The following is a 19,879-nucleotide window of genomic DNA, read 5'->3' as shown; positions in this document are numbered from 1 at the left end:
AGCCATACGTCTTGCATCAGAGGCCACCAACTTCCACTGCTTAGTGTGTAACTGATGGCTACTCCGACCATTGCAAAAGAGACTTCTGTGTCCGAAGCCAAATCGCTACCCCATAACTCTGATGTCAAACCGTCCCCTGACACCAAAGATACAATCGATATAGAACATGTTCCAGTTAACGATGATCCACGTCAATGGAGTCGTACCAGAAAAGTGCGTTAAAGACATGATGCCCTCAACTGACCAAGTTGACGCTGTATCACCTGTAGACCGTAACTTTGTGCATTGTGTCCCTGGCTACAATGGTGTCTGCGTTAGCGGGTAACATTCAAAATCGTTCGTCGCATGTCTTTGCCTATTGGATGGTTTTGATGGTTTTGATTTGACGTCATCTTACAGCCTCGAACCTTCTGATAGCAAAAGATCTACACGCGACAAATGATCAGATCAGCTGGACATTAGCAGCGTTCATGCTCATACAAGGCAACTTTCCACTAATATGGAGTGCTGTAGCTGAGATTACAGGCCGCAAGGTTGGTCGCTTTTCTTGATCTACTTAAGAATGCAGATCTCAAATATGGTAGGTCGTCTATTTGATGTCTTCAGCTTTATTTGTAGTAGGGAGTGCTGTCCTAGCACTTTCAAAGACCATCGAGGTGATGATCGGCATGCGAGCACTTCAAGCAGCAGGGTGAGCTCTTATCTGAAAAGCTTGAGCGCGGATTGATGTCCTGCAGATCAAGCGCTTTCTTGGCTATTTCGGCTGCGACCATGGCCGATATTTACGAGACTTATGAACGCGGGACCATGATGGGCGTCTTCTATGCTGCACCCCTTTTAGGACCCGCACTTGGCCCTATAATCGGCGGGTCATTGTCACAGGGCTTCAACTGGCGTGCAAGTTTCTACTTCCTGCTGGTCTGTGGAGTAATCATCTTCCTCTCCTTCCACATCCTGTTCAAGGACACATACCGATGTGAACGAAGTCTCACATATTGCTCTGCCCTGCAACGACGTCTTGCCTCCCAAGAACCTGTTCGGCGTCCCAGCGAGTCTACCATCGTCGAATCCGAGTTTAGCGAGAATCAACCACATGATAAGGACCTTGAGAAGCAGTTCCAACTCCCGGTTATTCCAGAGGAGACTCCATCAGCGACCCATACAATAGGGCCAGACGATATTAGGCTATCAATAAAGGACATAAACCCCTTTCCCCCATACTTTCAAATTTTGTCGCGAAAGAATAACGTTCTAATTCTTATTCCTAATGGTGGGTGGAGGCTGGTTTCCCGTTTTACATGTCACTAAAACTTCACTAGGACTTATCTTTGGTTTCAACTATTGTCTATCATACACGTGCGAACGCACTCTCGCCAATGCGTATGGTTATAATGCGCTAAGCGTTGGCATGGTCTTGCTTTGCCTGGGCATTGGTGAGATCCTCACCATCTGGATTGTGGCATAGACTAATTTCTTATCAAGGGAGTATCGCTGGGAGTATAATTGGTGGGCGTTGGTCTGACCGGGTGGTTGGGAAGATGAAGGAAGCAAACGGAGGACAGTGGTACGCAGAAGTAGGCCTTTCTGAAACTCTTGCACAATAACTTTCTTAATTGACTTCTTACAAAGATGCGATTAGAGAGCTCGAAACTGGCGATGCTGTGGCTACCCCCATCTATCATCGGTTATGGCTGGATGTGTGATAAACATCTCAATGTAGCTGCCATTTGCGTTATGCTTGTCCTTGTTGGATTCACATCTATGTGTGTGGAACAATTATTCGCGGTCATGGCTGCCCTGACATCTTTCAGATGGATGTACGCAAGTACATTAGCGTACCTTGTTGATGCCAACCCTGGTCGCTCGGCCGCAGCAGTGGCCACGAATAGCTCGTTCCGAGGAACCCTGGCTTTTGTTTCAGCTATAATTGCTGTACCACTTCAAGTAGGTTTCCGTGCTATCTGCTGTATCTCACAAATCCTGACGCTAGCTCGCTCTCGCCATAGAACGCCTGGGGAGATGGCATATTGTTCACGGCATGGGCTTGCGTCTTGGCTGCTGCTGAGTTACTAATCATAATAGTGGTGCACAAGGGAGAATCATGGCGCAAGGAGAATGAGGAGAATGAGCGTAAAATGCTAAGTAAATGAATATTCACTTTCGATATTGTTAGACATATGTGGAGCATGCAGGGCAGGCCTATCTAGTTAGTTGCAGAGCGATAGAATCAAGTATATGTAACCGAAATAAAATATCTAGTATCTCAACTCTGCGTGGCACGTGATCAATGTCCTATACGTTGAAATGTAACGCGTCGCGCCGGTAACGGTCTAGTGACGCCGTTGACGCGTGCGCGCAATGGCTAGGCTTCCAAGTTATTCACTTGTACCGCTTCCAGGTTTGCTGTTTTCAACAAATACGAGTTCGGAAAATTGAACGTTGTAGCTCTGGATAGCAGTTGCAAGCACCACCGTGTTCGCAATGATTAGAGCGCAAACTGTCGTGGCTCGTACACCGAGTGCGCTTCTTGCTTCTCTTGATCGTTTTCATTTGCAGTCCAAAAGGAAAGGTGATACGCTCCTCTTTGCCCTTTCCGCTCCCTCAGATGCCCTGTCTATCATAACATCACATCTAAAATCACATTTTCCTCGTCACATCGGATGCCTATCGTCTCCGCTACCGGCGTACCGTTCGTACATCATGTGTGCTATTGCGCTGCTAGATGGGATTGCATTCCGATCGACAATTGCTGGTCGCGCTGATCCCCAGGTTGGCCGATGGCATGCTGCAAGGCACTCAAGTACACAACAACTACCCGCAGCACAATCGAACGTTTTTGGGGAATTTAACGGAGATTTGGGCCGAATTAACTGGGAGGATATATGGGATAGGAGCGCCATGTCTGCTCAGGAGATACCCGTGGAGCTGAGAACGGTGAGGTGGGCCTGAGGTTGCCCTGTTTCCATGACGTATTGGCTTTATACATCCTCCAGACCTGAAGATGTGTCTTCTATACTGTATTTCTCGGACAAAGCCCCGGAAGGCATTGCGAAGGCACTGAAGGCAACTTTTCCGCATTCACATGAGGCGGGTACATCATATCATCTGATAGAGCAAGATATTTACACTATTTACACTATCAGCTAGGTTTTCTAGCGTCGTCAACTCCTTTCATCACAGGTCGGCCAGTGACGCTTTTCCACGATGGCGAAATATACTCAGATGGAGCAATTGGAATTGCCCTTCAGCCTTCTCTGGGTCATACTTCACTAACAGTCGAATTTCCTGGTTTGGTCGATCTGACTCCGGATTTGCACATAACAAGGTACCATTCCTTCCTCCTGCACCCCGTCATATGCTTAGTTGTTTGAGCTCTGAGGGGAATCTCATAGTCACGGTCGATCATGGAAATCCTACACGTCTCCTCCTTGCTGCAATGTACAAACATGGCCTTGACAGTCGTAACGTCCTGCTCAAGGACGATGAATTCTATGTTGGCGTCATGAGTGGCGGCAAGGTACGAAGTCCGCGTTTATAATTGATCACATGCACATCGTTATGAAGGTAGAACGGTTACATCGTATAATCTCGGGTGACCCTTCACGCGGCACCATTGCCCTTGGGACAATGAGTGCACCACCGCAGGGCTCCATCATAAGAGTGGGTCTTTGGACATCTGAATGAATGTTTGCCTGACATTCTGATAGATGCTCTATTTGCCACGGAGGGATGAAGTGACCCTGAATTTGGATGGAAGCACATCCATTTCGTTCGTCGCGACACCTGACTCCTTTGACGATGGCCCTCCGTCCTCAGTCATTGACAACGACGTCCTAGTTATTGATGGAAATTTTGTTGCTGGGTCTGAGAATGGGTTTATGTTGAGAAGAGGCGCCAGGAGGATGGCTGGACCTGTACGTTGCCTGGTGGGCAGGCCTGCCTGCGTTGGACATGAAACGAACTGTGGCCGATGTTGGATCAGTCCACCTATATTTCAGAGCCTCCATATTGACTTTCTGTTTGTCAAACTGTTTTTATTTTTGTCCTGTCATTGTCTACGGTACTTCCCCCTTTGATGATTGCAAGTTGGTTAATTACGTGACCCATGAGAACGGTTATTGCCGGATTCCTCATGAACATACAAATAAAAGGGAAAATGGCAATGGCCGGATTCCACTGTGAATCCATACTTGGCCTTGCAAAGCGAGGTGATACTTGAATTCCCGTTTTAGCTGGGTATACCGTGTTGTTCGTACTTTCCTCAGCCCGACAAGCTCTTTCCAACGCACAGACCACCACCGTCAATGTCACACAGCGTCAACGACGACGTTGCCACCGCTAACGATGATCCCCCACCGTTCACTGGTCAAGAAAGCGATCCCGAGGGAGGTGCTGATGACTTAGAGGTGTTTTCTGAAGATAAGGAGAACGCAGTGAAGTCGATCCAACAAGGGGATGCTGCAGGCGAGATTGAAATAACGCGGTCTTCTGTTTCTTCTAATGTCTCTTCTTGTCAAGATGCCGAGCCTGACGTTGGCGAGACGCATGATGCAGCTCATGGTCTTCCACCAGCCCGTCGCCCTTCAGATTCTGATAGTGGCGAATCGGAAAAGGGTTTGAAGCGAAAACTTGCTGACCGTGGCACGAGTCAGGGGCCGGAGAACCTGGTGCCTTTGCCCTCCGCCGAGCCTGCCAAACGTCCTAGAGATGACGCCAACAAAGATGACAACCCTCGCGAATCAAAGAGACCGTCGCCTCCTCCCGAACAGAAACCTGCGGTAGCAGAGACATCCGTACCCAAATTCGTCCGTCACTGTCTATTATTCAAGAGGCTTTGCTGATGAATTTCTTATCAGGGAGGGTTTATGGCCTATGCTGCCGCTGCATCTCCGTTTGCTGCTGTCAAAGGTCAGAATATATTTTCAGGAGCTAGTTCCAGCACGTCCAAAAAGCTGCCTGTTTCGCCATCGCCATCGCCGTCACCTTCCCCTCTGCCGACGAACAATGCCCCTACGCCCTCCCCCTTTGCGGGCTTCGCCTCCTCACAGTGGTCCGTACAGCAGACGCCGGCGAGCACAGCAACCAAGCGTACGGGCTTCGAAGCCTTTATAGGTTCCGCTTCTCCTTTCGCAACAGCAGGTGTTTCTCCTTTCCCCTCACGACCTAAGTCACCATTACGTGCAAGCGGAAAAAGCGTACTCGGAAGGAGCAGGTCGCCCCCGAGACGTACTCCTCTCAGCATGACCAGTGCATTCTCGTCATATGCCAGTGGTGGCGTGCAAGCTTTGTTTGCTGCACCCCATCCCAAGCGTGCGAGGGCAGAGTCGCCCAACGGAGGGTCGTCACGCAGTTCTCTTGAACGGACAAGCAGCACTAGACTGAATGTATTGGATTCAGTATGGAATGGAAGCGCAGATGAGAGCGGAAGCGGAGAGGAAGACGATGAGGAGGAAAATGAGAGACCGCCTTCAACATTTGGTGAGAGACTGCGTGCAGGTAGGGATGACGAAGAGGACGAACCTAATGAGGAGAAAGAGAGAGAGAGGCTTCAAGAACAGGACGGTGCGATGTTTCAATTTATTCAAGAGCAGATGTCTAAATATGTGGCAGTTGTAACTGGCGAAGAGGATGAAGAGACAATACACCATGTGCGCGCCAAGCTCTATGCCCTATGCCCCCAGAACCAGTGGAAGGAGCGGGGCACTGGCCTCCTCAAGCTTAATGTCCGACGTTCGGACGGTGGAGGTGCTCGTCTTTGTACGCAAGTTACGTCATCTTCGGGGCCCGTCACTAACATTGGGTATCAGTGATGCGCAAAGAAGCAGTCTACACGGTTATACTGAATGTTACGCTGTTCTCCGGAATGAAATGCTTTATTGCACAGGATCCACGATACATCCGATTGAGCGTTATCGAAGATGGGGTCACGACACATTACAACCTCAGAGTCAGTTGTTTTCATTTGTGTTGTTTTCACAACATCTGTAGTGACCCACTTGCAGGTTTCAAACGCGAAGATTGCACAAGATTTGCTAGAGGAGATCAAGTCGAATATTCCAGCTTGACATCCAGAGTACCCTTATGTTACTTTACTGTTCATCATGATCATGCCTTGCTACATTTAACATTAATGTTGTCTTTATGTACAACCACAGGACGCTCGCTGTTCCCTATATCGCATGTCTACCGGTGGCAAGGAGCCTCGGAATCACACATCCCGTGGTCCTAAATGTTGCGCCTCGGAGCTCATGGGACGTACATCGTGTCCGGCGGTAGCGCCCAAAGGCGTTGGAGAACTCATCTTGGACGTGATGCATACCTTCCATCGTACGTTGACCGATGTTTGTGTAGCCCTAATCACACATTCAGTGCTCAATGAAGTGATCTGCCATTTAGACCATACCAATGTAGTAAGGAACGACTCGAAGGTAGAGTTCATGTTGGACCAGACTCGCAAGTCTTTTTTTATCTCTGAGCCTCAGCAAAACCTGGTCGACGACTCGACGAAACATGCTAGATGATTGTTGGCTGAATTGATGAAGCTGGCGCTCACGGCCAGCAGTCAAGGTCCAGTGCGGGGGAGTATTCTTGGAGTTGAGCACCCAAAGGGGCAGCTGTAGACCATCAGAAGGGTTTGATGAGTCTGCTGGCATGTCACAAGTCTAGTCCTGACCGCTTGATGACAACCGTACCATTTATTCAGTGCAGATTCCAGAACCTCCATTGAACCCTACCAGTACCAGGTGCATCCAACCTGTCCTGCGACCCCGTCACAGTGGCAACATAAGTCAGCACTCCCTCGTTCGCATGTATAGCAGCCACTCACGCGTCGAACAGAAGTCACAATGCAGTGGATAACTGATGCGAATTCCATCCATGACAACGGAGCGTCCGCATCAACAACTTCGGTCTCTGCGTCAGCTTCTTCCAGACTGCCAGTAACGGCAACTGCTAGGGATTATGTCACAACTGTCACGGCTGTGCCATGCATTGAAGAATACGCTGGAGTCTGGAGTTCGGATCATATTTTATCATGCAACGCTCTCAAGACCGTTACCTCGGGCAAGCGGTCTGCCTTCACCACAAGAATGGCAATGATAAAGGTGCCGAAGATGTTTCTTCACCCATCATCACAAAATGACATATTATTCAGGTATCTTGCTTCATCGCACATTTTCGTTCTCATTCAACGACACGTGGATGCTTGCCAACATCAATGAACATTTTACGATCTAGGAACATCTATGCTTGATGTCACTGAGAGGTATTATAGCACTTCTGAACAGCAAATTGTTATTTTACCGCTCAGATCATAAGGCAACAACTTACCTGGGCCTACAGATGGGAAACTACTGGGATGGAAATGCACCCGGTCCACGAGATTATTTCCTTGCGGTTCAAAATGATCAACAATCACTGTTTGACGGATGTCCGTCTTCAAGGAATTTCACGTAGCGCCAAAATACGAAGAAGTCGCTTACAAACTCCAATTGCCACCACTGATGGCCCCATCCGTCACCAGCGCCCAACAACGGCATCCTGGACATTGTCGATATATCGTGACTGGCTCTGAGAATAGATTTACGTTGAGAAGTGTTGCCAAGCAGAAGCAGAAAAGCCTGGCAATGGACAAGTTCTCTGGCTATCGGGTTGTGGGCTCATTTTTTTCAATTTTTAACCATGCGACTTACGAATCGTTATTTAGACGGACACGTCACTGTGGTGTCCGAACATGCCACCTCGATGCATCTTATCTCGTCATGGGTTTTTTCAGGTGAACTATCACCACTAACATCAACACGTGCAACAATCCATAACGCCCCCTGTTCCTCTGACAACGTACAGCAGGTACTCTAGTGCAATATCACCAAGCAGCGCTAGATACACGCAATTCCACATTCCTGTGCTAAAAGTACGAGTTTGTGGAGCATGCACAAACCTTAAACATGTCTGTCCTATCTTCAAGTTATCCTTTAGGAAGTGTTAAGCGCTTCGAGACATGGCAGTACAGGATATGTTTCAGACCGCACGATTCATTCGAAACAGCTCTGGAAGCAGCTAGGTTGACCGGTCTGTTTTAACTTTTCATGCATGATTATAGATAACAATTTGCCAAATCGGATCGCTCTTTACTTACATAAACGAATACATCCAGTGGATTGCACTATCGAATTTTCCGCTCCACCGTGACGTTGGCAGTCAGTTGATATATCACGTATAGAAGCTAACGGAACTAGCAGTAATAATGGATGTATATCACGAAGCAACTATGCACGCCCACACAAATCGAGCGCCGAGCCTCGGTCCTGTCACGTGATTGCCAGCAGTATCGGACTAGTAGTATTGTAACTGATGTACAGCTTACTTTGTCCCCGGTAAAATTACAAGAAAGGCTCAATGCACGATGACCAGGCCATCTACGCTCACGTAGGCTCGGGTATCAGAAGTACCTCGATGGCTCAACTACGAAAAAGTAATAAAAGCAAACTATCTGGTAACAACAACAACATAGCACATTGTCTGTTGTAAGCACGCTGGCTTACTAGAATTCCCATGATCTACATAAATGCTGTCCGCAGTACTGAAACACATGCTTTCAGTATCACTGCCTGGCGTAACAGTTAAGCGGACGTCAGTCTTGAGCTTGAGTCTTGACTCAGTTACATCCGTGATTCCGTTCCGCTACGAGTGCTCCACCACGTGTACACGTTTAATAACCCCATTTGGCGATATCGGCGAAGGAAAGGTCCAAGCTGAGTAATTTGAAGGAGGCTGCCAGTGGTCACTGAACAACTTGAGCCTAGGCCTAAGGCCTGAGCTCGGTCTACATCAGATTGCTGCAAGTGAGATCACTACAGCTTTACACGAATCACATGGGTTCGTTTCAACCGTTCATGCGAGGACTGAAGCACTGACTCAAGACCTCACTGCTTCATCGTGGCTACTTGTGAGCCATGTAATAATTTATTCGATTGAATATTTGGTCTCACAAGATCACTCACAGGAACTCTTGATATACTCCTGGCGATCAGTGTAAAAATGGTTTCGATGACCCTACGAGAAGCGGAAGGAAATCTTGATTCTTCAAATTCAAGAGCAACTTGCGCTTCCTTACCATGATGGCTCCCTGGAGAGTAAGAGATTCGTATGAACAGAATAATGGCCTAACTGGCATACAAATAATGCCATGTAACAGCCTTTCTGATTGTTGCCAAATCGCAAAGCAGTGGTATGTTTGAAATAGTTGAAATGGCAACTCACAACCTGCGGCCCGGGATTCAACAAGTACCTGCTAACCTTGGGACAAGAACGCATAGACTCAGAGCACTGGAGGAACTTTGGATTGGTGTCACAAGTAACGAGCCTTTATCCACTTCCCAGGATGTGCGACCTTTCAGGGTCAAGTCTCGAGTTGTAATGCTGTCTCTTCCCAGCACTCCACGTGGTTTTACCAGGTCCCTACAACATCTATAGCTCATATGCGCTGGTAAATTTGGATATACAAGCATAACAAGGTATCCCTGCTTTTTTTTCACCGCAATATGACGATCCACTCCGAGATCCGCGCCCGATTTTAAGTTTGGCGGTGGCAAGGCAGCACGTACGACCAATGTATGACTTATCTTGTAGCCGCTGACGCAGCCCTTTTCTCCGCAGGCACGGTTAGCGTGCATCTGTACCATAATCAAGTCGGAGCTGTGGCACGTGGCAAAAGTCAATCACTTCTTGACGTTATCCCGAGGTCTGCCATGACAATCTTCACACCGCTAGGGCGTAGCGCCCCTGCCCATGGCTCACGCATCAGAGAGTTGGCCAGCTGAGATTCGATATGTATCTCGGATCATATACGGTTCAGAGGGAATATATTTCCGACCCCTTTTGAAACTTGCAGTAAATTCAAAGTATAAAGAACCACGCGTCCGAAAAAAAAGAATTCTCCACTCTCTTTTTGAATAATGGAAACTCATACTCCGTTGGCAGCGGCGTTGCTGATGACTGGATGCAGGCAAGCACGCCCTATTGACTCCTACGAGAAACCATTCTTTGAGTTCACGGACTCCAGTATCGCGAGCCAAGGCTCCTTAAATCACTCCGGCATGAATTATTCCACATCTCCATTAAGGTATGCCTGTTTTTATGTCTCTCCAAGACGATGATTTACCATGTGGCCTCAGCTATGATAACAACCATCACCCTCTAAATTTGTTGGAGAATCAATGTCACAATTCTGTTTGGTAGTCCATATTTTTCCCCCTGGAACATTTTGCTAACAAGATGATAGCCTGTCGGATCACCATTCACATCATTACAGTGGTGTTACGCATGTTTCGTTGCCAGATGAAACGTCTCTCTTCGTTGCAAACTATCTCTGCCAGTTGCGCCTGACATTTGGGACGGACATGACTCTGGACCAAGCGATTCGAGTATGTGGTGGACAATGTGACACTCCAGGTCACTATAATCACTTCTCCTATGTGAATATCGCTTACACTATATCTAATCGCAGACGCAAAGCCTACACACGGCCAGGCGGGGAGAGATGTTTTTGTTTCGAACCTCAGTTCACCTTCGATGAGCTACACAGGTGCCCAATCTAACAGATCGGCGACTCGTCAGTCTACACCCAACGAGAGGGCTTATTTCAGGTCTAGTGCTGTCACACAGACTAATCACGAGATATTCCGAGACGGTGGCAGATTAAAGGTCAGGTGTCATGAAGGCCCTTGCAGCGGCAATGTATTAATGAAGGACAATTATGCCCGACACGTGCGTGAGCACCATCTTGGTGGGAAGAGGAAGGCAGGAGGGAGCTCTATACGGCGTGTCAATCCCGGAATGAAATGATGGGCACCCTGCACCACTATGGCTGCAGCACGGAAGATTGGCTGATGTGGAACCAAGACACGGCCATGTCAGGCTCTTGAAGGGCATGCTGCATTTATTTTATTTAACAAGGTGTCTCTCCTGTGGATGTGATATATGATACCATCAATTTACGCTATGCTTTGCACAAGGTGCACAGCTTCGCATATATACAGACAAGGCTGAGCAAGGCCGCTCGTCCAAAAAAGGGTGCTGTGGCGGCAATAACCGAATCGGACACGAGTTGGGGTGCGTTGAACTTACTCATCACTGCCGTCTACCACCACTTCGTCGTTGTCGTCTTCACCGTCGACGAGACACTGCAGACAACGTCGAGCTCTGTACCAAACAATCTTCTACTGTAACTTAGTCTTATCCTTTGTTTCATTCTTGTTCTCATAACAGTAAACAACGCTGCCATCCAACTTGGCTTCCTCGCATTTCTTCTGAGGCTAACTGTATACCGCCAATTTCCTACTCCCACTCTTTTATATTCTTTCTGAAGTCGAACTAGTACAATGGGCCAAACTCCCTCCAGGATACAGATTCGTCGCAATGGCATTTCACAAGCGAGATCTAACCCACCATCCTCTGAATTGCAGTCATCGTCCGAACCTTCAACTCCCGTTCTCACTCCTTCATCGTCATCTGTACCAGAACCTCAAATTACGGACATCGCAGAAACAAAACGTAGTCGTCGTGCATCCCTGCCGCACCGCTTTCTTTCATCGCTTACTCCCAGGACCTCAACTCCACGCACCCGGACAGACAGTTCAGCTACTCAGTCCTCGCAGCGCAAAAAGTGGCGGCTTTCACGACGCATTTCTAAATCTCGGACAGCCAATGACATCGCTGTTCGTGAGGTTGCAGAACCTCAAGACGAACAGAACGGATCTCAAGACCCTCCTGCGGATGTAGAGAGCGGTAAGGGTAAGGCGAGAGAGGATAAAGCTGTGAATGACTTTCCATCAGCGGCAGAAGCATCAATATCCCCTAGTCCACCATCAGAAGAGGTGGTTCCGACTATTTCGGGTGGACGATTGGTTGACCCGGCATCTGACATCTCGTTTCAACCTATTCCCTCAATTTCTCGCCATTGCTCGGAGGACGACGAGGATGAAGTCGTCATTGGTCCAACTACAGAGTTGATTGATCCATCTCCTCAAGTCCAGGTCCCAACCGTAAACCAGAGCGAAGGCCCGCCATTCATGCCTCCGATTACTCCCGCTGGACCACAGTCTCACGTAGGCACAACTACACAGCCCTCAGGTCGTCAATTTCCACCTGCGGGAACACTTGTTGTCGTGCAAGGTGTCGTGCATACCACTGACGTGTCCCGCGCTTCAGAGGTAAATACCGCCAACAACAACAACTCGAACAATACGAGTTCCGCGAATGATGGCAATCTGGAGCCACCGGGAATTTCCAGGTCATCCTCCATTACACGCCAACGATCGTCTTCTACCCCCGGTGATCGCTTGCGCAATCGATTGTCTGGAATTCTACCCCGCCCTTCCAGCATGCTACCATCTGTACCACTCATGTCAGAAGACGGTGCTACTGCTGCTGATTATCCACAGCAATTACCTGTTGACATGCAGTCAAGTACGGCCTCCCTGCCTGCGGGGACAGGCGCTAATGCAGGAGTTGGTCCGCCAGCCTCCGAAACGTCTAGCGCCAACACCGGCTCACTTTCGCCGAGTAGCATTGATGTATTGGGAACGTTGCTCAGGTATGCATTTTACTCATTCCACGACTTGCCTGCATTATGCTCCACCCCATCACACTATCTGACTGATTCGTGCGTATTGCGTACAACGACGCTGACTTCTTTTTAACCGTAGTGTCGCAGCAGCGGCAACGGCTGCTTCTCTCCTCACGGGGACTTCCGAGCCTATTTTTTCTTCTGGACTCGCGCCCTTATCTCAATCACCAAATCAACCTCCTCAAAGTATGTCAGATCGGCCTCTATCGCCTACACCTACGGGTGACGCTGGGCGTATGCGTCATGTCTGGAGTAGCTTACGTGACCGCCTTGGTCTACGCACGCCTGGAATGGGAGCGCCTGGTGCTGATGAGGGCACAGGTAGACCCAGTCCCCGCGATGCGCGCGAGCTTCTGCTTACGGAGATGGCTCGGGCTTTCAATTTGGGTCTTGGCCTAGGGAGACCGCCTGTTGTTCCTGATATGACCAATGCCAGCGGGCCCGCAGTGCCCGCCGCTGAGCCACCCTCCGACAATGGAAGTGGGACCAGTGACGTTCCAATAATGCCCCCGCCTGGCAGCTTTGAGCGTTTCCTTGTCGATCTTCAATCAGATCTAAGGGTTGCGCTTGCGCAAGACAGTGTCCCTGTTGACGCTGACAGCGAGGGCAATGATGAAGGTGTGGGCGACGAAGATAACCATGAAGGTGAACGCCATGAGACTGAAGATGTGCTGGACGGTACGAGTGACAACGAGTCTCACGACACCGCCGCATCCGACATCGATGATAACATGCCTGAACTTCAGAGCGTTTCTGACGAGGCGTCTACTATCTCGGACGCCCACACTGCCCGGGAGAGCCCAGGCACGAACAATGACAATATAGGACATAGCGAGGATCCAGATTTGGAAATTGATAACGCCCTAGTCCATGATGCCACAGCAACCTTGCCTCGCATTGCCCACGCTGACACCCTTTCTGGAGAGGCGGGTATAGACATAGGGTCACAGGATACTTCATCTGGTTTGTCAGGGTCTCCAACAGGACCTTTATCATCTCCTTCATCTGGTCCCCCAGGTGTGAGTGCTTTCATTGAGTCCTCCACTGCTGCACAAGAGTCTGCTGAGACAGACATGCCATTCCGAATTCCACGTATCTCACCTGGTTCTACGTCGCGCACTGAGCACACGCCTATCAACTGGTGGCGATTGTACCGTTTCCCTGCTATCACCGCGCCAGCAAGTCGCAGTACACAGGCGCACACGATTGTACAGCAAGGATCTGCCCCACAACCACTACCACACGTGGATGGCGATGGGGTACAAAATGCAGGTGGTCCACCAGCCGCTCCGTCTTCACTTCCCTTTACTCCCTCAGAGATGCCGGATACTACGCACGCAATGCCAGCCGCCGACTTGACCGCTGGAGTACAGCCGGGTAACGGTAATGAACAACGTAATGTCGTCATTCCTGTCATCGTCGTGGGATTGCAATCAGTGCACGCAGAACGTCAATCACCTATGCCTCCACATCCTCACCACCACCTTCATCCCCACGTCCATCATCAACCACCCGATTTCGCAGACGAGCGCTCCACCGAAGGAGAAATGATGGATTTAGACTTTGGCAATGAATCTGGGATGTCTCCACCAGCCCCTATTCCTCCTGCTCCATCAGAGTTTCTACCTGAGGATACACGACAATCTCGCGGTCGCTCTTGGCAGTCTCGTGCAGCAGATGCCATCAGGAATTTACGTCCTGGTCGCAGGGCCGCTGTGGCAAGACAGACAGCGTCAGAGCCCCCAGGGTCCAGAACGTTCCTCATTTATGTCATTGGTGGTGAGTTCACCCTTTTTGCCCTGTTTTCAAATATGGACAGTTATTTCAGGCTACTACCCACCCGATCACCAAATTATCACAGGCGGGAACTTGGATTCGTTCGAGGCATTGTGGTGCGTACGCGATGGAGGTGTGGTGTCGTGCCATGCTCACTTTCATGCAGGGAACTGGCCGAGCTACTTGGTCAAGTGAAACCACCCACTGCTTCGAAGGAGGAGATTGACAAGTCTGGGCTCGAAGTTATCAAGGCAAATTCACTTGAGGAGTATGCAAAGGACGGACGTGTCGCTACTAACTGCGTCGACCGGGTATGGAATCACGCCTTTACCATATTCTTCAAGCTTGCTTACCTTGCATATAGTGTCTCATATGTCTTGATGATTATGTGCCGGACGATGACCTACGTGTCTTAAGCTGTAAACACGCATTCCACCAAGGCTGTGTAGATAAGTGGCTCCAGACAGGAAGGAATAACTGTCCTGCCTGTCGCACGAAGGTACGTTCATTTAGCAACAAGCAGCCAGTTTTTCACAAGTTATTTCAGGGCGTCGACAATGAGACTAGCCCCTCCACTGAAGCATCCGCTTCGAATTCAACCTTGACACCCCAGCCAGCAGCCGCATGATGGCTCGCATCCTTGATTAAGTAGTATTTTCCCTTGCATCATCTTTTCCCTCATCTCGATTGTAACAAACCTCCGCATCCGATCTGTCTTGCGATTCGTGTAGCAATTCCATCTCTTCATCGCTGTTCTTTCTTCAGCTTATTATAATGCTACTGAGTATCGTCGTCCACACAATTTATCCAAATAGCCTGCTGCCACTTGTACTGTACGGCACATAGAAAAGGTCATTTATCACTGAAAAGGTCATAGTGTCCTGTGTGCTATCCTCAGTACTTAGCATAAAGCTAGGCGAGTGTGGGACACGAAGGTTTGTGCTATGCACGCTTTCCAGTAACACCAGCCTCTTTGAGTCTGGCGAGAAGCTCGTCCACGCTTGCCACCTGGACGTCATTATAAGTACTGGAACATGCTATGACGAAATGGAGGATCACCTTGCCACCACCAACGCGCTTTGGAGGTTCTGTGACTTTTATGGTCTCTAGTCTAGGCGTGAGGTCCACTCCAATTTCCGCAGCCGTCAACTTCTCCACAGGTTTCTTCTTGGCTTTCATGATATTGGGCAACGAGGCGTACCGGGGTTCTTGGAATAGGCATAAATTAACTGAGTGATAAAATATTGTGAATAAAACACACCATTGAGCCTGGATTCAAGAGCGCCCGTCAGTCACTGAGACACTCGTGGATACATGCAAATGGACTTGCCGAAGATCTGTTGTTATGATGACAGGAAACTTGCACCTGAGCTCCTCAAGACCTCCATCGATCTCACGAGTGATGTTCGCAATCTTCTGCTCTGGGTCTACCTCGACCTTGCTCGCAAATGTTGCCTGTGACCATCCCATGAGTCCAGCGAGCATTTGACCAGTTTGTCCGGCGTCATCATCAATAGCTTGCTTGCCCAAAATCACTACGTCCACGCCCTCCTTCTGTCGTTCGATGAGGGCCTTCAAGGTCTTCGCGACACCAAGAGGTTCTGGGGCCGGAGCAGATTCTGGGATTTCGACGTGGATGGCAGAGTCAGCACCCATAGCGAGTGCGGTGCGGAGCGTCTCTGCGGACTTTGGTGGACCGATGGTGACAACCTTGATAGATTTCACTGCATCCTTTAGGCGTTCTCGTATCCGAATGGCTTCCTCCACAGCTATAACACGGTCAGATAACTGTGCCCACGGAATACTGACGGAAAACGTACCAATCTCATCAAAGGGGTTCTGTAATTACTCATGTGAGCCAAACTGGTTTATGAATTGTGGACTTTGCCATACCATGGAATGTTTAACATTGAGGTCGATGCCTGTCTGCTCGGGATTCACGCGGATCTTCACGGCATAGTCTACCGCCCTTCCAAGTGCATCTTCAGAGCTGGAAGGATAGAGTTGTAATTCATGCGCACCTCTTTATAGGGACTAATATATTGAGCAACCGCACAGCAGAAGGCCTCATCCTCAATCTATACTCGATGCTCACTGAAAAGTCAAAGAAATCAGGTTGATGATATGTCGGAGTTCGGATTCGGAAATGAAGACAACTAATTTTTACGTGTTTAGCTCTTGTGTTCGAGCCAGCCGGGCAGAATCAGCATCACTACAAATTCAATAATACTGGTGTGTGACTGCCACATCTTGGTCGGTCCATCTGCAATTAATTCCTATAGCCTTTCATATGCACCATTACAAGTATCCTGGCCAATATTCTCATCCACACTCTAAGCCGTAATGACCGTTGCTGACTCACACTGGAATCCGACTAGGGCCGAAGTCGTTTCAAGCTCTTCCTAGCCAGACATTTATAGACGAAGGAATACACTCGCGACTCGTTCCGACTGATAAATCTCCCTCTTGGAGCATATTACAAAGGTCATAATATGTTCGTGAGACTGGTGCACACTTAGTAAGTTGATAACAGAATGTATGGACAGATAACAGGATTGACTCCATGATGACTTGGATGGTTTGCTCTTCCTATTATTAGTTCGACTTCACCTCCTATTAGCCGGGCACCCGATATTCCGTGGCAAGCAGACATTCTGGACGATTACGATCCTGAATGTAGCCCTCGGTAACTTAAGTTGGTCGTTCAGGGGCCTTCCTCGCAGCGGCTGTCTGATAGCCGGAACGAAGCCAAAGTTCTATAGGCATGTCACTCGATCGGCTATGTTGTCCGACGCACGTCACTATAGGTGAGGATATTTTGATCATCGGCACCAGCAAAACCATGTGCGCTTTCGTCACCCGCTTCATTGCTGAACCATCTATAAAATATGTACTCTCATACAATCTCAAGCTTTAGCTCCCGCATCTGACAACATTTTACGCCCATGGCAGAAAGTCAGAGTACGACTTTGTCGCCTACGGAGGTCCAGAGTGTGGAATTCCAGGGTACAGACGCCCAAACGCATGTTTCCAGTGCAGAATCGTCAAAAGAACCTATCAAGCTTGATATAGAACATGCCCTGGTTGAAGATGATCCTCGAATATGGTCGAACGCGAAGAAGGCGCGTCCTTTCATCTTGATTTTGTAACTGGAGGCTGATGAAACATATCTATCATACAGAACGTTGTATTGTTCATCATATCTGGAGCATCGATGATCGCGGGTTTGTGCGCGAATATACAAAACCGTGAATTGTTTCCTTAATGTCATTGCAATATCGGCTGAACAGCCAGGGGATAGCCGCTAATGCTCAGATTGAGCAGCAGCTACACACCACCAGCGGAGATATCAGCCTGAGTTTGTCTCTTTTCATTCTCATTCAAGGCAATTTCCCTGTCGTTTGGAGCGCAATTAGCGAGATTAAGGGCCGCAAGGTTTGGATTTCTGTGTCTTGAGGGTTTTATTTATTAATATCGCCGAGCTCAGATGGTGTACCTTCTCTCCGTAGCACTGTTTACACTTGGATCTGCAATCGTGGCAGTATCCAGGACCATAGGTTTGGTGATCGGTATGCGTATTCTGCAAGGCGCAGGGTAGGACAGTCCCTCAATCCCTTAGTCCCTTGCTCACATGGAGTAGGTCAAGCGCGGTTATCGCTATCGGAGCTGCCACTCTGGCCGACATATACGAACCACATCAACGAGGAACAATGATGGGTGTCTACTATTCTGCACCTCTCCTCGGTCCTTCATTGGGGCCAATTATCGGTGGTGCACTCGCACAGGGCCTCGGTTGGCGGGCGATTTTCTGGTTCCTAGTCATCTGGGGAGGTGTAATATTTTCGGCATTCCTTTTCTTGTTTAAGGACACATTCCGGAAGGAAAGAAGTACGACATACCAGAATGTATTGAAGAGGAGGATCCGAGAGCAACAGTCGTCAGAAGCAAAGGACGAGCCACGAAAGATTTCGGAGAAGGAATCACAAGTGAACGATGAAGAGCAGACGAATCCGAAGGACATTGAAGCGCAGATGAATTCGAAGGACCTTGGGGCGCAGACGAGTTCAAAGGGCATCGAAGGACAGCCGACAGTCATACCAGCATCAGCCATCAGAGAAGTAAAGTTGTCCATGGCTGATGTCAACCCTTTCCCTCCATACCTATTGATTATCAGCCGCAAGAACAACTTTGCCATCTTAATACCATCAGGTGTGCTCTCAGTAATTCTTGCTGAAGTTGTTCAAAGAAAGTTTATGCCCTCTTTTAGGTTTGCTTTTTGCATTTAGCTTTAGCATTACGTATACATGCGCAAGGACATTGTCGATGCATTATAATTACGATGCTTTGAAGACTGGCCTCGTCTTGCTTGCCTATGGTGTTGGTAAGCGAATTACAAGCAACCTACGAGCGCCTACCTGACGCATTTATTCCAGGTAGTGTAACCGGTAGCATATTGGGTGGACGTTGGTCCGATAGGACACTTGCTCGGCTAAAGGCAGCGAACGGAGGGAGCAGCTTTCCAGAGGTGACTCACTATCTTCAGCTCAGCATCTGTCTCCATGTTTGACGCGAATTCATGCAGATGCGCCTCGAGAGTACGAAAGTCGCCATGGTGTGGTTACCTCTTTCTGTGATTGGATATGCTTGGGTGTGCCAAGAACGGGTCAATGTCGCTGCGATATGTGTAATGCTTTTCCTCGCAGGATTTTTATCCATGTATGTTTCTTTCGTTTCACACTGTCTTTCGCTCTCATCCGGGATAGATGGATCTACACAAGCACCCTGGCATACATCGTCGATGCAAACACTGGTCGCTCATCAACGGCAGTAGCGACCAACAGTTCTTTCCGCGGTCTGTCTGCTTTTGTTGCTGCTGAGGTTGCTGTTCCTCTACAGGTGAGTCGACGTCATGATAGCTTGCGGAACATCGGATCTGAGTTTGGTTTAGGATAGTATTGGCGACGGTGGTTTGTATACGCTCTGGGCGGGGCTGCTGGTCATTGCTAATTGTTTTATCTTACTGGTGTTGTACAAAGGCAGGAAGTGGAGAGAAGCCAGTGCTGAGCGGGAGAGGCAGAAGCTGGATGGCAAGTAGACGATCATCATGACTTCCGAGGTTCCGATGTACCATAGATGACGATAGACGATACTATATTAACAGAATTAACTGCTTCACTGGTATAGAATCAAGGCTTATTCGCCGTCAATTTATATGTGCATCAATTTCTTTCCAGAAGTGTGATCACTGACTGGGGTGTCGCGGAGTTGACTATCATCAAATTCATTAATACAGTAACTGCCAGCGATGGATCCGAGTCCGTGTTCAAGTTATTAGCGTTCAAGTTGACGAGTCAGTTTTATGGCTTAGATTGCCCACACAGTATTGAAATTGAACGTGCTTATCCTCGGGTTGGGCTTGGTCCAATAATGTCAAACTTCCTGGAAGCCACTACTAGACCTGCCTACTCCCAAAGC

The 19,879-nt window shown here is 48.8% G+C and overlaps 7 protein-coding genes across 7 annotated transcripts; 6 read left to right on the top strand and 1 right to left on the bottom strand.

Moving 5' to 3' along the window:
• Positions 1-38: 38 nt before the first annotated feature.
• Positions 39-2,246, top strand: BJ212DRAFT_1540416 (MFS general substrate transporter). The gene is made up of 10 exons (XM_041341837.1): positions 39-213; positions 270-336; positions 400-533; positions 585-691; positions 738-1,270; positions 1,320-1,433; positions 1,483-1,574; positions 1,630-1,763; positions 1,812-1,944; positions 2,007-2,246. Exons 1-10 carry the CDS (start codon positions 55-57, stop codon positions 2,148-2,150), a joined length of 1,617 nt encoding a protein of 538 aa, XP_041197048.1. The 5' UTR covers positions 39-54; the 3' UTR covers positions 2,151-2,246.
• A 235-nt stretch (positions 2,247-2,481) lies between these two features.
• Positions 2,482-3,684, top strand: BJ212DRAFT_1263735 (uncharacterized protein; the record flags this gene model as incomplete). Its single annotated transcript, XM_041330368.1, has 5 exons — positions 2,482-2,939; positions 2,994-3,091; positions 3,148-3,325; positions 3,373-3,517; positions 3,565-3,684. The coding sequence occupies 5 exons, from the start codon at positions 2,482-2,484 to the stop codon at positions 3,682-3,684; spliced, it is 999 nt and encodes a 332-aa protein (XP_041197047.1).
• Positions 3,685-4,190: 506 nt separating this feature from the next.
• Positions 4,191-6,147, top strand: BJ212DRAFT_818036 (uncharacterized protein). The gene is made up of 5 exons (XM_041344137.1): positions 4,191-4,805; positions 4,857-5,562; positions 5,611-5,757; positions 5,808-5,947; positions 6,003-6,147. The coding sequence occupies exons 1-5, from the start codon at positions 4,305-4,307 to the stop codon at positions 6,063-6,065; spliced, it is 1,557 nt and encodes a 518-aa protein (XP_041197046.1). The 5' UTR covers positions 4,191-4,304; the 3' UTR covers positions 6,066-6,147.
• A 3,596-nt stretch (positions 6,148-9,743) lies between these two features.
• On the top strand, positions 9,744-11,012 carry BJ212DRAFT_817567 (uncharacterized protein). Its single transcript, XM_041344135.1, has 4 exons — positions 9,744-10,123; positions 10,176-10,235; positions 10,283-10,452; positions 10,508-11,012. The coding sequence occupies exons 1-4, from the start codon at positions 9,957-9,959 to the stop codon at positions 10,843-10,845; spliced, it is 735 nt and encodes a 244-aa protein (XP_041197045.1). The 5' UTR covers positions 9,744-9,956; the 3' UTR covers positions 10,846-11,012.
• Positions 11,013-11,129: 117 nt separating this feature from the next.
• Positions 11,130-14,715, top strand: BJ212DRAFT_1329408 (uncharacterized protein). Its single transcript, XM_041334696.1, has 3 exons — positions 11,130-12,595; positions 12,708-14,407; positions 14,457-14,715. The coding sequence occupies exons 1-3, from the start codon at positions 11,382-11,384 to the stop codon at positions 14,597-14,599; spliced, it is 3,057 nt and encodes a 1,018-aa protein (XP_041197044.1). The 5' UTR covers positions 11,130-11,381; the 3' UTR covers positions 14,600-14,715.
• A 631-nt stretch (positions 14,716-15,346) lies between these two features.
• BJ212DRAFT_1263374 (uncharacterized protein) lies at positions 15,347-16,475 on the bottom strand (the record flags this gene model as incomplete). The annotated part of the gene is made up of 6 exons (XM_041330337.1): positions 15,347-15,412; positions 15,464-15,612; positions 15,709-16,173; positions 16,225-16,243; positions 16,298-16,373; positions 16,426-16,475. 6 exons carry the CDS (start codon positions 16,473-16,475, stop codon positions 15,347-15,349), a joined length of 825 nt encoding a protein of 274 aa, XP_041197043.1.
• Positions 16,476-16,751: 276 nt separating this feature from the next.
• BJ212DRAFT_817589 (major facilitator superfamily domain-containing protein) lies at positions 16,752-19,627 on the top strand. The gene is made up of 12 exons (XM_041344136.1): positions 16,752-16,922; positions 17,004-17,290; positions 17,346-17,526; positions 17,586-17,652; positions 17,706-17,839; positions 17,892-17,998; positions 18,045-18,613; positions 18,672-18,785; positions 18,838-18,929; positions 18,987-19,120; positions 19,168-19,300; positions 19,358-19,627. Exons 2-12 carry the CDS (start codon positions 17,169-17,171, stop codon positions 19,409-19,411), a joined length of 1,707 nt encoding a protein of 568 aa, XP_041197042.1. The 5' UTR covers positions 16,752-16,922; positions 17,004-17,168; the 3' UTR covers positions 19,412-19,627.
• Positions 19,628-19,879: the final 252 nt, after the last annotated feature.

The sequence above is a fragment of the Suillus subaureus genome, assembly GCF_016647635.1.
Source record: "Suillus subaureus strain MN1 chromosome Unknown BJ212scaffold_5, whole genome shotgun sequence".
NCBI lineage: Eukaryota > Fungi > Basidiomycota > Agaricomycetes > Boletales > Suillaceae > Suillus > Suillus subaureus.
Note: the sequence above shows the minus strand (reverse complement) of the source record. Positions and strands in the feature narration are given on the sequence as shown.

Bases quoted from the DNA above. Each gene is read 5' to 3' on its own strand.
- BJ212DRAFT_1540416 (XM_041341837.1), top strand. From the start codon at position 55: ATGGCTACTCCGACCATTGCAAAAGAGACTTCTGTGTCCGAAGCCAAA. The intron at 692-737 runs GTGAGCTCTTAT...GATGTCCTGCAG, and splicing joins CGAGCACTTCAAGCAGCAGG to ATCAAGCGCTTTCTTGGCTA. The intron at 1,434-1,482 runs GTGAGATCCTCA...TTTCTTATCAAG, and splicing joins CTTGCTTTGCCTGGGCATTG to GGAGTATCGCTGGGAGTATA.
- BJ212DRAFT_818036 (XM_041344137.1), top strand. From the start codon at position 4,305: ATGTCACACAGCGTCAACGACGACGTTGCCACCGCTAACGATGATCCC. The intron at 4,806-4,856 runs GTCCGTCACTGT...ATTTCTTATCAG, and splicing joins AGACATCCGTACCCAAATTC to GGAGGGTTTATGGCCTATGC. The intron at 5,948-6,002 runs GTCAGTTGTTTT...ACCCACTTGCAG, and splicing joins CGACACATTACAACCTCAGA to GTTTCAAACGCGAAGATTGC.
- BJ212DRAFT_817567 (XM_041344135.1), top strand. From the start codon at position 9,957: ATGGAAACTCATACTCCGTTGGCAGCGGCGTTGCTGATGACTGGATGC. The intron at 10,124-10,175 runs GTATGCCTGTTT...ATGTGGCCTCAG, and splicing joins TATTCCACATCTCCATTAAG to CTATGATAACAACCATCACC. The intron at 10,453-10,507 runs GTCACTATAATC...ATCTAATCGCAG, and splicing joins TGGACAATGTGACACTCCAG to ACGCAAAGCCTACACACGGC.
- BJ212DRAFT_1329408 (XM_041334696.1), top strand. From the start codon at position 11,382: ATGGGCCAAACTCCCTCCAGGATACAGATTCGTCGCAATGGCATTTCA. The intron at 12,596-12,707 runs GTATGCATTTTA...TTTTAACCGTAG, and splicing joins GTATTGGGAACGTTGCTCAG to TGTCGCAGCAGCGGCAACGG. The intron at 14,408-14,456 runs GTGAGTTCACCC...CAGTTATTTCAG, and splicing joins CCTCATTTATGTCATTGGTG to GCTACTACCCACCCGATCAC.
- BJ212DRAFT_817589 (XM_041344136.1), top strand. From the start codon at position 17,169: ATGTCACTCGATCGGCTATGTTGTCCGACGCACGTCACTATAGGTGAG. The intron at 17,840-17,891 runs GTTTGGATTTCT...CGCCGAGCTCAG, and splicing joins GCGAGATTAAGGGCCGCAAG to ATGGTGTACCTTCTCTCCGT. The intron at 18,614-18,671 runs GTGTGCTCTCAG...GCCCTCTTTTAG, and splicing joins TGCCATCTTAATACCATCAG to GTTTGCTTTTTGCATTTAGC.